General features: G+C 38.0%; 1 protein-coding gene across 6 annotated transcripts in view; it reads right to left on the bottom strand.

The window, feature by feature from the left end:
* EPB41L4A (erythrocyte membrane protein band 4.1 like 4A) overlaps nucleotides 1–12,064 on the bottom strand; it is a 142,586-nt gene that overhangs the window by 48,400 nt on the left and 82,122 nt on the right. For all 6 annotated transcript variants that reach the window (XM_064641649.1, XM_064641651.1, XM_064641653.1 and 3 more), the window contains exons 6-9: nucleotides 11,892–12,012; nucleotides 8,195–8,282; nucleotides 6,011–6,099; nucleotides 5,558–5,621 (exon numbers count right to left, since the gene is read on the bottom strand). In XM_064641649.1, coding sequence (XP_064497719.1) covers nucleotides 5,558–5,621; nucleotides 6,011–6,099; nucleotides 8,195–8,282; nucleotides 11,892–12,012 — 362 coding nt within the window. The remainder of the gene's footprint in view (nucleotides 1–5,557; nucleotides 5,622–6,010; nucleotides 6,100–8,194; nucleotides 8,283–11,891; nucleotides 12,013–12,064) is intronic.

Raw genomic sequence — 12,064 nt, 5'->3', positions numbered from 1 at the left:
CACTAGTCCAGGAATGCCCACACTGTGCTTTGCAAACAGCTCTCAGCTTGCTTTGCCACGCCAGTCTGATCACACAGCTTTCAAGCTCAGAGCTGCTTTGTGCCCAGACAGCCCAGTGCCCAGAGAGGGCAAGCTCAAGTCCAGCTGGAAGAGAAGATACACACTTAAAATGACAGTTCTTCCCCCCTGGAGGCCAGAAGATCCCTTGTTTGTAAAGTCTGTGGATTAGTCCAAAGAAAAGAGAGTCACATCAGTCTTACATCCATTCCTCTGCACCCACCTACAGATAAAAACAAGGTGAAAACCTATGATTCGGAGCAGGCTTTAGCTGGTATAATTTATGACAAGACATATATGGGATCCCATTAATCCAGGTTCAGAAAATGAATTAAGAAAGCCCCAAAAGCACAGTGGGAACCCTGCCAGCACACACATCATTCTTTCCAGTCTCACTGACCACTAATGTAACATAAGGAGGGATCTTGCTCCATTACAGAGCACACTGTATGTTCAGGTACTACACATTCACGTACATGTAACAGAAATACTAACACTAGCTCTGAAGCTACTATTTCACAACAATCCTCTTTGCCAGGTTAGGCACCTACCTGGATACTATTAATTGTTAATTTCAATAGAAAATACTCTGTCTTTATATATTTACATAATGCATACCAGTCATAGCTTATGTAACAGATGATGTACTATTAGTTGTTAGACGAGCTCAATCTTTAAGAATGTAGTATCAAGTCAGGAATTAAAATTAATAAAGCTGTGACAGTTTGCATAAAGCATGTCAAAATTGCAATAAACATATCTCTGCCTTGTGTTATACCAATTAAAAAATACTAAAGAAGAATTTTTTTAAAAAAGCTGAGAGTAACACCTTAGTGGTAGTGAATTTAAGTTTATGCAGGCCTTGAACCAGTCTTACAGTCCTTCTAAGATGGCTCAAAAAGTGGTTAAGAAAAGACAAGAGAACACCCAACCAACCAAAACAAACTAAATATGACATATTAATACCACTGTGCTGGCTCACCTCCATCCTCCACTACCACTCTGACTTAAGTAGGTGCAAATGCAAATGATACAAAAGTCACTTGAAATTCTTAAACCATAAGGAAGATCAAAATGCTATTTTTGTCTGGAAATTGTACGTAAGCTAAATTGGACTTAAGACTGGGAGGAATATACCTTCAAACCCTGTTCAGTCTTCCCAAGAAATTGTAGGAGCAATATATCAAATTAAAAGTTCCTGGCTAGAACTTGTAACTCAAGATGGAATATAGCGTTTGATAGGAAAAGAAGAAGTACAGCTGAAGCACTTTATTAATATAATTATTTTTCATATTTCTAACACTTAGGAAAAGCAGATTAAAAAAAATAAAGCATATTTACAGGGTTTTCTGAGACTATTTAAAAGAACAGAAAAATACTGTATTTAGACAACTTTCAGTCACCAAAATGGGGAGTATTATATACTTCTGATTTGCATCAGTGTTTGGTATCGTTCTTGAAGAGTCTTTACCAATTTCACTTTATGAATTCAGCTGAGATAGGCCTCTTCACCTGAATATGGAAGACTGTAGAGGAAGGCATGTCTTGAAAGTGTGTAAATCATTTTCAACTGCACAGTTTTGGAGGTTGTTCTGACTTAAAATACCCAAATTTCAAAATCTCTTGCAATATAAAATTCAGAATTCAAAAAGACCCTCCTTTACAACAAAAACAATGAAAGCAAGCGCTTCGCACATTGAATGCTTTCTGGTTTGGTGAATGAGAAACATGAAAAACATGAAAAGCTTTGCATAAACTCTGTGAAGAAGTGAAATCATTCATGTGCATGTTCAGACACAGTGCAGCTGAAGTAAAAGGTGCAGTTATAGAAAACAGCATGGGGTTGTGGGGAACAGCACAGAAGTGCTTGGTACCTACAGGCAAAAAAAGCCCCACATCTCTCACTCCTGCATATTATTACATTTGCATTCCCAGCCCACACACTCAATTAAAGCATGTTTTTTGGTGTTTTGTTTCATGTCCTTAGTTGAGAGAAAAATCTAGGGGAGCCGGCCATGTTCCTCACATGGGGGAAGTAACAGAAGGTGTGCTGTGCACCCCTTCGACTACTCACTTCCACATACTGCATCCACTGTGAACAAGCTCTGTTTTGCTGGTGGAGCGGGAAGGGCTTTGGCAGCCACCTATATTGCTGGATTGTTTCCAGCAAGGTTGCTTAACAGACATCTATCCCCACCAGGAATTGTGCACAGGTGCTAGATGGATTTCTGTTTTCCTAAAGAAAACTGCAAGGAAGTAAAAACTTCTCTCATTTTCACAAATGTTTTGCAATTGTTTGTCATGTTCAGGGAGTCCTTCTGTGCAGTCCTTGCAGGGAAAGGGTTCCTATTTTCATGCCGATACTTACAGGTGCCACAGAAAACCTAACATGTTTATAGTTCAGAATTCACAGCATGGGTCCACTCAGGGGACAATGAAATACTCACTGAATGATTAACATCAGTGAAAGAGTTTCAGTCTCACATGTCAGGATAAGTCATGGACGGACAAATATTAAAGGCGGTATTTTGTTTATGAAGGGGCAATAGCCTCAGGGACTAAACATAATACAAGGAAAGTAGTGAAAGATAAAACAAAAATACTGATGGTCATGCCTGTACACAATAGCAACAGGTATGCAGGAAAAAATGCAAGGAAGTTAAATATACAGGAATTCTTTTCATGGAAGAGATATGAAGGAGTACAAGAGGTTACACTACAAAACAGAAAAGGCGAATCACCTTACTTCATTATCAGACACTAAGCAGCAATATTTCCACTCAGTAAACATCAAGTTTATGAGAAGTGAAGCAATGTAAACAACAAAATGAGCAGCCACAAGCAGGGCTGACACAGACATTCCACAGTGTGGTTTTTAGGCAGCCTAATGATATGGACCTGTACGTTTAGACTGCCACATCCGTCATCTGTCAAGAATATCTGGATGCCCATTTCCACACCATTCTGGTAGGTTTGAAAAAATCTCAAAAAATTCTCAGGAAGAGAAAATAAAGAAGTTACCACAAGGTTTTTCCCTTCACTGGTACTAAAGGCACCAACAGCTTCCTCTTGATGAGCAGGGGTACTCATGAAAGGTGGCTGTCACCGTGAATAAAGGCAGCCAGTGTGTGTGGAAACATGAACCAAAATACACCCTACACAGTTTTCATTACCATATGGAAAACATGATTCACACAAAGCACTCGATTCACTCAGAAATAATCTGTTCCATTAGATGGTGTTAGCTTCCTCACTATCCATAAAGTTCCATTCGAGAAATGAGAAAATCCCTATTATTTCTACTCTTCCTGAGTATTTTCTGGAGTTCTCTCCAGCTAACTGGAAACATGTAAAACATTCCAGACTTGATATAGCACATCTGATACAAGGAAAGTATTCATTCCCTGGGCTGTAAAGTGATATCCCTGGAGGAAGGATGGAGTGAAAATGGCACATTTACTCTCCTAACATATAGTCATGTCCCACACGGAAGGATAAAGTGATGGCATTTATTCCAAAAAAACCAGAGGAATAAAATGAATTTGCACATTAATTTTTCAAGGAGTATTGGAACATACGTTCATACAAATACACTGATGAGCTTTTCCTCCTCTGGGTATAGAACAGGATAAATTGTTACAACAGCTTTACTCTAGAGACTAAGGATACTGTTTACTTATTTCAAGATATAATTTTGTTCAAAGTACCACCAGACTCTTAACAAAAACGGAAAAGAAGATCTTTCTGTGCCATTTTGGTCTTTCCTGATCTTCTTAGGATATAAAGCACTGTACAAACACTTCAAATTAGTATTAGATGCCAAGGAGAATTTAATGATGGTACACACCCTTGTACTTACCGTTCATTTGAACAGTTTCCTAGAAGTACCTGTCAAGGCTTGAAACTACTAAATTCTGTCGAAATGTCTGCCTTATGATCACAATAGTAAGTTTTCACCAGCCATCAACATTCACAGTCTCAAATTAGGCAAATTTTCTAAAGCTTCCAGGTTTTCTACTTGGCATGTTAAAACTTTGCAATTGCACATGGTTCAGACAAAAACTATAGAAATATGGCATCAAACAGAAACTGCAGCTTCACTTCCAAGGAATTAATTCAAAGTTAAACTCAAACTTGTAAAAGGTAAAAGGTGAACTATACATGAACTATCATTCACCCTTTACATGAAACACTGTGACAAGTTTTCCCACCCTTCCCTCCCCCAGCTTTCCAACAGCTCTCCTATTTCAACAAACACACCATCAGAAAGAAAATCTACAGATTACCACACCAAACCACTTGGAAGTATCAAAGGCAAAATTTGCAAATACATCTGTGGAGACAAAAAACACTGTCTGTGACAGAAGCAAGACAACCAGTCAGCGGTACACTTATATTTTGCGGAATGTACTCAACATACCAAAAGGCCTCATGGAAAAATCACAGATGAGACTGACAACCACTATACAGGTGAATGAAGACACATAAAAAACAGTAAAGGGGATTACTGCCAGCAGGTTAATACCACTTAAAACTATAAACTTTCAGTCCTGATCTTCCAAAGAGACATACAAAGTATTTTCAAAAAAATAATTCCTCAAACTAAACTTGTAACTAAATCGGATACCAAAATTCATAGACTGACTGCAACTATTTGCTTTATTACACTTCATTATTTTTCCTACATCCTCAACACTTCCTCCCTCCCCCTACCCCACAGGTTTCATAGGTGATGAATATCTTTGTCTTTTTTACACTGACTCTACCTTAAAACCTCCTCTCCTGCTATCAAACTGTTGTACTTGCTCCACTGGAACCAAGATTGCTTTCTCTCAAATGGCCTAACAGTGCACGATTTCAAGTTCTGACAAATAGGTTTCAAGCGGTATAATATGGCTGCTTGTGTCCTAGCTACAAAATTACTTTTGTGCCCAACAGCTTTTTGAGTTTTCCTTCATCCACATTTTTTTAATATTAGCTTTCCCTGCATCCTAGTTCAAAAGCACTTTAAAAGCACTTTCACAATACCAAGGCATTGGTCTGATTTATAGAGCACAATGTAAAATGATAAAAATTCGTCATAAAATTCCTACTTCGGTACTGCTGAAGTTCTTTCCCCTTGCTACAAAGCGTGGACAGAAAACCTTTCTTTCACCTCTCCCTTTAACAAAACTGCAAGCCACTTCAGAAACATTCAAGGACGGGTAGCGCTTTGACCAACGTGGTCGAGCGAAAGGTGTCCCTGACAGTAGCAGTGGGTTTGGAACGAGGTGATCTTTGAGCTTCCTTGCAACCCAAACCATCTTACAATTCTAGGATACTGCACGTGAGGATAACGTTATTTTCTTGCAGTAATTATCAATACAATGAATTTCACTTTGATGTTTTCTTACAGTAAATTTCAATAAAATAAATTAGACTTTGATGGACATATAAAATTTCCAACGTCATTAGACCTGAGATTACTTCTTTATCCTTTCAGGCTTAAATAAAAACTTACATCTTTTCCCAGGACTCTAAGTTCAAACTGTGTTTCCTTGAAGTGAACTTTTGTAATTCTAGGCCTGTAATGTTGAGGAGAAAAAAAAGACAAGACAGAACTTCATGAGCCTTTAATTTCATGCATCATAAAATATAAAGTTGTATATATTTACACACAAAGACAAAAATGAATTCACAGGTAGGTTTATTTTTCAGGTATGACCCAGATATCAGCAAAAAATTAGTGGTATGTAAACACTTCAACGTGAGTATGGTAAAGGTGATCTACTGTTTTCAATACCTAGATTATCAAAGAATTAAAAATCTGCATAATACAGAGAAATATTAAGAATTTCAAGTATACTTTTTTCTATTGTTATAATTAACCTTTCAAAGAGATATCATAAACCATACATTTCCATACAACACTATTTTTGTGTTAGTGCAGACTGCACATTTAAATAATACATACCAGAAATATTTTCCTACTTGTTTTTTATTCTTGTAGACAACAACTCCTATGGGTGTTAATCCTAAAAAGTATTCAGATTTGTTTTCACCCTAGAAAATAAAAGTGTATGTCATTCATACAGTTGCAAGTTTTATCACAATAGCACTGAAGTCATCCTGATGACTTGAATATACTGTTTTGCTCTCTGTGCAAATGGGAAAACAGTACTTGATCTACAGACAAGATCCTATACAAGACTTTGTAGGCAAGGGGGCAATGAGGCAAGAAAGAATGGCAGCAAGGGAAAGAATGAGTTTCCACATGCCATGGTGAAAACCAAAAATTTTTTTTAATATGGAATTACTTTTGGCTATTTGGCAGATAGCCAAAACTCAGAAACTGAACTGTTTATTGAGGCATGAATGTAACAGATATCTCAACTTTCAGCTAAAGGAAAAATAGCAATTTTCTGATCTATTCTACTATGATACAACCACACAGCTGCCCTCTGCAGCCTAAACTAGTGTCAGTTGCATACTGCTAAAAAGTGAAGTAGCTCGTTTGGGAGAGACAAGCTTTTTTTGTTTTATTCTGTTTTGTTCAGAATGGGCAATGGCATACAGGGAACAGCCACATGCATCATCTCCTCCAAAGGAAACCATTCCTGAAGTCAGTATACTAATAAATCTGAGAGAGAACAGGGGGAAAACGCTGGTGCTGAGGGGCAGAAAGTGCCCACCTCCGCAGTTTATGGTCAGTAACAAAAATCAGAAGCACCCCACACTTGAAAGAGTGCAAACCTTAGTGGATGAGGTTAAAAGAAAGTTAACTGAAAAAGTTCATTCATCTGCCCACTTTAGGCAATGAGGAAGAGCACTGCAATCTCTAAACTAGTGGAGCATGAACAGCAAAAAAACACTAATCGTGAGACAGACTGACTGTGGAAAGTGCCCTGTGTAATTACAGACCTTACGAAGTCAAGCACACCTGTCAAGTTCTGACTGTGCTCCTCAGTGAATTAACTGCTAAAGGTGACTTTACTTTTAATATGATCAAATGAGAAAAAGAACTACATCTCATTATGTGTGTGGCTTCAGTCTCAAATGAGGGCTTCTGCTGCTGCTGTAATATAAGTAGGAACAATGATGTTCATGGATTAGACTTGGGCATATTGGAAATCATCCCTCACTACCCAGGCAGGGATTTCATTGCACAGCAAAAGCAAGCCATGAGGAAAAAAATAATTCCAAGCTCTGCTAATTTAACATGATTTTGTTGAATTATGTTGAATCTTGTTCCAGTTCACCCCCCCAGTTTTCTATGGGTGGGAGGGGCACAGAGCATGAGATATGAATACAATTAAGCCACAGGGTGCATTAAAAAATACTTTATATTGCAGGCTACACATTTTTCGGTAGGAAATACAACCTTAATCTTCTGGTAGTATCTTGATTTCTTTATTTTCTTTCAAGCAATTTTACTAAGTGTTCATCCAACTCAATGAACTACCTACATTACAACTTCCCATTTGAACTCCTGATTTTCTTTTATTAAAAAAAAATCTGCCACAAGTGCAATTATTCAAACAAGATAGTATGATGTTTCCATTAGCAGCACATAGCCTCCAGGTGATGACTTGGATCCAATCCCAATTTAATGCTGATATACAAAAAAAGTGAAGGCTTTTGATGAGGCAATACAGATAACTTGCAATGCTGCATGATGAAACTTGGGAAAAACTGAAAACGTACTCTGGATCTTTAGTAAAACCTTCATGACAAATATTTTAAAAAGCCAGATATGCTGCTGCTACCCCACCCTAATTTTTGCAACAGTATTGAAAAGGTTTCAGGAGACACTTATTCTTATTAAACAAGAATAATATGCAAATTTTTCTGTCAAAGACAAAGGCTATAGCTCTCACTCCTCTCTCCTGAGACTTTCTCTATTTACTTCTTATCTATCTGAACTGTTTTTTTCCAGAGCATAACTGATGGCTTTTTTATAGGTGTAATAGAATCACAGCATTTCATCTGAAAACCATTAGGCTTCTGTATGTATGAATGACCGAATTGTCTCCATCCATAAGTATCTCTTCCTTTGCATTTCTTAAGTACAGTGTTTCCTTTCAAGTTATTCTGCAGACTGTTTCCTGCATTAGTACAGGTTTTTTTTTCACTGTTAGCAAGTTTAAACAATACTTACATAAACAGGATGGAGATCAACTCCATACATTTCCAGGGATTTGGCCACGCCTAAGTAGTTTACTTCTGCCTCAGCAGGAACTTGACCCCTGTAAACAAAATCCTGTGTAAGAACTTTGCACTTCCAGTCAAAATATAAAAATCGATCATATTAATAAATACAGTTTGCTGGACACATACACAGACCTTCCAACCATTTTTTAGACTGTTACTTTGTCTTTCCAACACTCTACTTCCTGCTCCAAGTAAGACTAGATCTCTACTGGTCTCCTACCACAGACATATATGCTATCATATTACAATGTGTGCCTACTACAGTGGCTAATCTTTTCCCCGTAAACACACTTCAGATATTCTATTTTTAGGCTCCAATATGCCAAATAACTTTCTTCCCAAGAACTACATGATTTTCACTGAAGCAGGATTGGTATGACTGACTGGGGTACTATTTCCCCATAGCAGTGCTGAAGCTACAGATGATTTCTGAAAGTAAGGTTCATGACTTCAGATAAAATATTCTTTTCTTCAAAAAACCTTGCCTATAGAAAGTCACACCAAATGGCAATAGCCCAGTGTTCTAATGTGAAAACAAAGTTTGGCATTTGTCTCATGGGATTAGCAGTTTCAAAGATCCAGCATGCCTTCCTATCTGCAGATATCAATCCATCAGTTGAAAAGTACCATCAGCTGCATTCTGGTAGTAAACAACTGGGGGAAACTGGGAGGAAAAAAAAACCACACAAAAACAAAACAACTACTAGGAACATATTTGACTTCACCGACTAAGTATTTATTTTTGAAAAGAAAAAAATAACTAAATAAATTTAAAGCCTTATCCTCAGAATTTAATTTGTTCTTCCCTTAATATCTGCCATTGATAAAGAGTAAGATTCTGGTTTGTAAGCTTGAAATAGCTGAAACTGCATTTTCATTTTCACTCCATTTCAACACTTCTGTGAAAGCTACTGGACTGTTTTTGGGAGAGTACAGCACATCTTATATAAATGTCAACTCAAAAAGATGTATACCCAGCTTCACCTTGTGATTCTTTTCTTAGGGAAATACTTCACTGGATTTGCTACCTTTCAAATCCAATGTGTGAAGCAGAGCTCAACATTTTGATTCAAGACCTGGAAAGGTCCTGTAATATGCACATTCCTGCTTCTTGTCTCCCCATTCTCTCTAGCCTAGCAGCTACTGTCCAGGTTTTCCCAACTTTGTGTTAAGGTAAAACCCACATCCAACGTCAAAGATGTGAAATGGCATTGCTAAATGCAATAGTAGAGGTTTTCAAAATGCCTCCTTTGTATCTGAGAGATGGGCTGATCCAGCTCATCTTACCCCTGCTTCAGATGATAGCTCTTCTTTCCAAAGACTCCTGGAAATGCAGCAGATCTAAAGTTCACAAGAAAAATCCCTTTCTTCTAGAGCTGGATTTCCCAGTAGATGTGTAATTCATTGTCTGTTTCACAATACGTAGAACTCTGGATATTCAGCACACCAATGATGTCACATCTGTCATATCTTTTATCAACTTTTGCTCTAAAAATTTGTCCACAGCATGATTTTGTTCACTGGAGCAGTACTATCTCAGTGAACTCCCAAGCAGACTAAATATCAGTCCCAAGAAAAGTGGATTACCCCATTACTGAATTAGTGCTAGAATCCAGCACCAATTTAAATACTGATGCTAATCTGTCCTTAGTGACCTTTCTCAGAAAAATGCTGATGCACTTATTCCTCTCTTTTCATTTATCTCTTAAAGTACCAAAGGGCTGAAATGAAAAATAAGTGTGTGTCTTTTTATAACATACCTACATGTTACAAACATAACATAATGTTTCATATTTGTATAAAAACCTGTATTTGCAAAAAGATTAAAGGAAGTAAAGATGTGAGCTGGAGCTTCTGAAGGAAGAAGATGGAAGCCCGAAGTCACTGCTTGATCCTCCACATGTGCATGATGACTTTGGGTCACCTCACACTGCTATTCGACCTTGGGATTGTCATGCTGGTTTATAGATGGGACAACAGTCACAGCAGGGAGGCTGCAGAGACTTAATGCAGTCAGAAACCCCCTTCACCCTCTGACTTCCCTCACCTTTCTTGATTTAGAAATTTCCTCAGAAAACTGCATCCTTACTGAATCCCTGAATAGCTATTGTGCTGTGTAAAACAAAACTGAGAGAAAACATGCAATCAAAAATTGTTTTTCTGGACGTAACTAGCAGAAACAAGGTATATGCTGTGCTACAGCTGTCCTGAAAAAACCAAACAAACAAGCCCTGTGTTTTTGTGCTGAGATCCAGAAAGAATAAAACAGTTCTTCCAAACTATATCACAAACCTGTCCTGGAAACATCTCCAATCAATGAGATAATTTGGGATGCCTTCAGCCATTACAGCTTCAAACTTCTTAACCAAAGAGATTGCTGTCACCTGTGCAGAAGTCAATGTTGAGAGCGCTGATGATAAAAATCAGGCTGAGCTAGTAGTGGGTACACCTTAATTTTACTCTTTTGCTGCTAATTCCCTGACACCTAACTGCAGTCAAGCAGCAAGAGAGTATCAGAGGCCTAAGTTAATAAGCATATAAAAACACTAGAGACTGTTATGACAGTTAACACTCCACAACCACTGTTCCCCTGGCTTCTGAATTTCATCTTCAAGGTTACAAACCTTTTGAAGCCAATGGGTCTCAATAAGATTTACTGATGACTACACTAATGACTACAGAAACTTGGGAGAGAGGAATAAAGGCTGCTTAGTATGGGTGGCCTGGTTCACAGTAATTAACCTCAAGTTTCATTCTCACAAACAAATTCTGTGATGTTGAACCCAGCAAACTATCTGTGATTCAGTCTCCAACCTCTGGAACAGAAAAAACAATACTTTTTTACTTCACAGAAGCATCTGCAGCAAGTTCTCTGAAATACATCAATTACTATAATGCTGTCATGCAACCTCACAGAAATACTTATTGAACAACAGACTCTCTTCCCTGGAAGAGAAAGCTCAGGCATTGTGGCAACTGTCACAGGCTGCAATTACTGGAGAACTTTTCAAAGAGAACAGCTGTGACCCTGAGTTAATACCTATTCTCATTAAACAAGACACAAATCACAGTAATAAACAATACTACAGGCAAAAATTACTTAACCTTTATCCAGACTGTGGCTTCATTACAGCAAGAGAATCAAGATATCTAGATCTACATACAAGATGGGTGATTATCTCTGCACTACTTTGACAAATGGTTTGATGAGTATATTCATAAAATGTTTCTTACTGCTCTCATCTTAACAAATATATCACAATTGCATCTAACTTGGATTTGTTAGAACAAGCATCTTTACACTTACCATGACCATGAGCTTGGACATAAGCAAGTAAATGTTTATTTTGGCTTTATATATGGTTGAACTTCTGGCACGTTTTACTAAAACTGCTGGTTCTGAAACACCCATACCTAGATCTGACAGACTTCACATTTCCAGTTATTGTCCTACCCAGTTCCTAAAAGAACAACTTCAGTTATATAAAACCTTTTCTGTTTCTGAAAAGCACAACTGGATGCTCTGTGCTCTTTCCTCAAGTCCAGAGATCTCCGCTCTGTACCACAAATTGTTCCTCCCCACCTACCAAGCATCTCTGAATCTGGCATTAACCGACAAGTTCCCAACAGTACTGAATTCTTACATCAGAGTTTTGTGTATCTGCTCTATGGCATCCTCCAACTCTTCCTTCTGGTCTGGGACAAAGCGGTACTCTGAGACATAGCCTGCGGTGTGCTTGTACGGGTCATAGTCCCCCAGCTCAGCTGCAGGACACAAGAAGAAAACAAAGGTCACCCATTTTCAATGTTTTATCTC

Source organism: Pseudopipra pipra, chromosome Z (genome assembly GCF_036250125.1).
Source record: "Pseudopipra pipra isolate bDixPip1 chromosome Z, bDixPip1.hap1, whole genome shotgun sequence".
In the NCBI taxonomy this organism is placed as follows: domain Eukaryota; kingdom Metazoa; phylum Chordata; class Aves; order Passeriformes; family Pipridae; genus Pseudopipra; species Pseudopipra pipra.
Note: the sequence above shows the minus strand (reverse complement) of the source record. Positions and strands in the feature narration are given on the sequence as shown.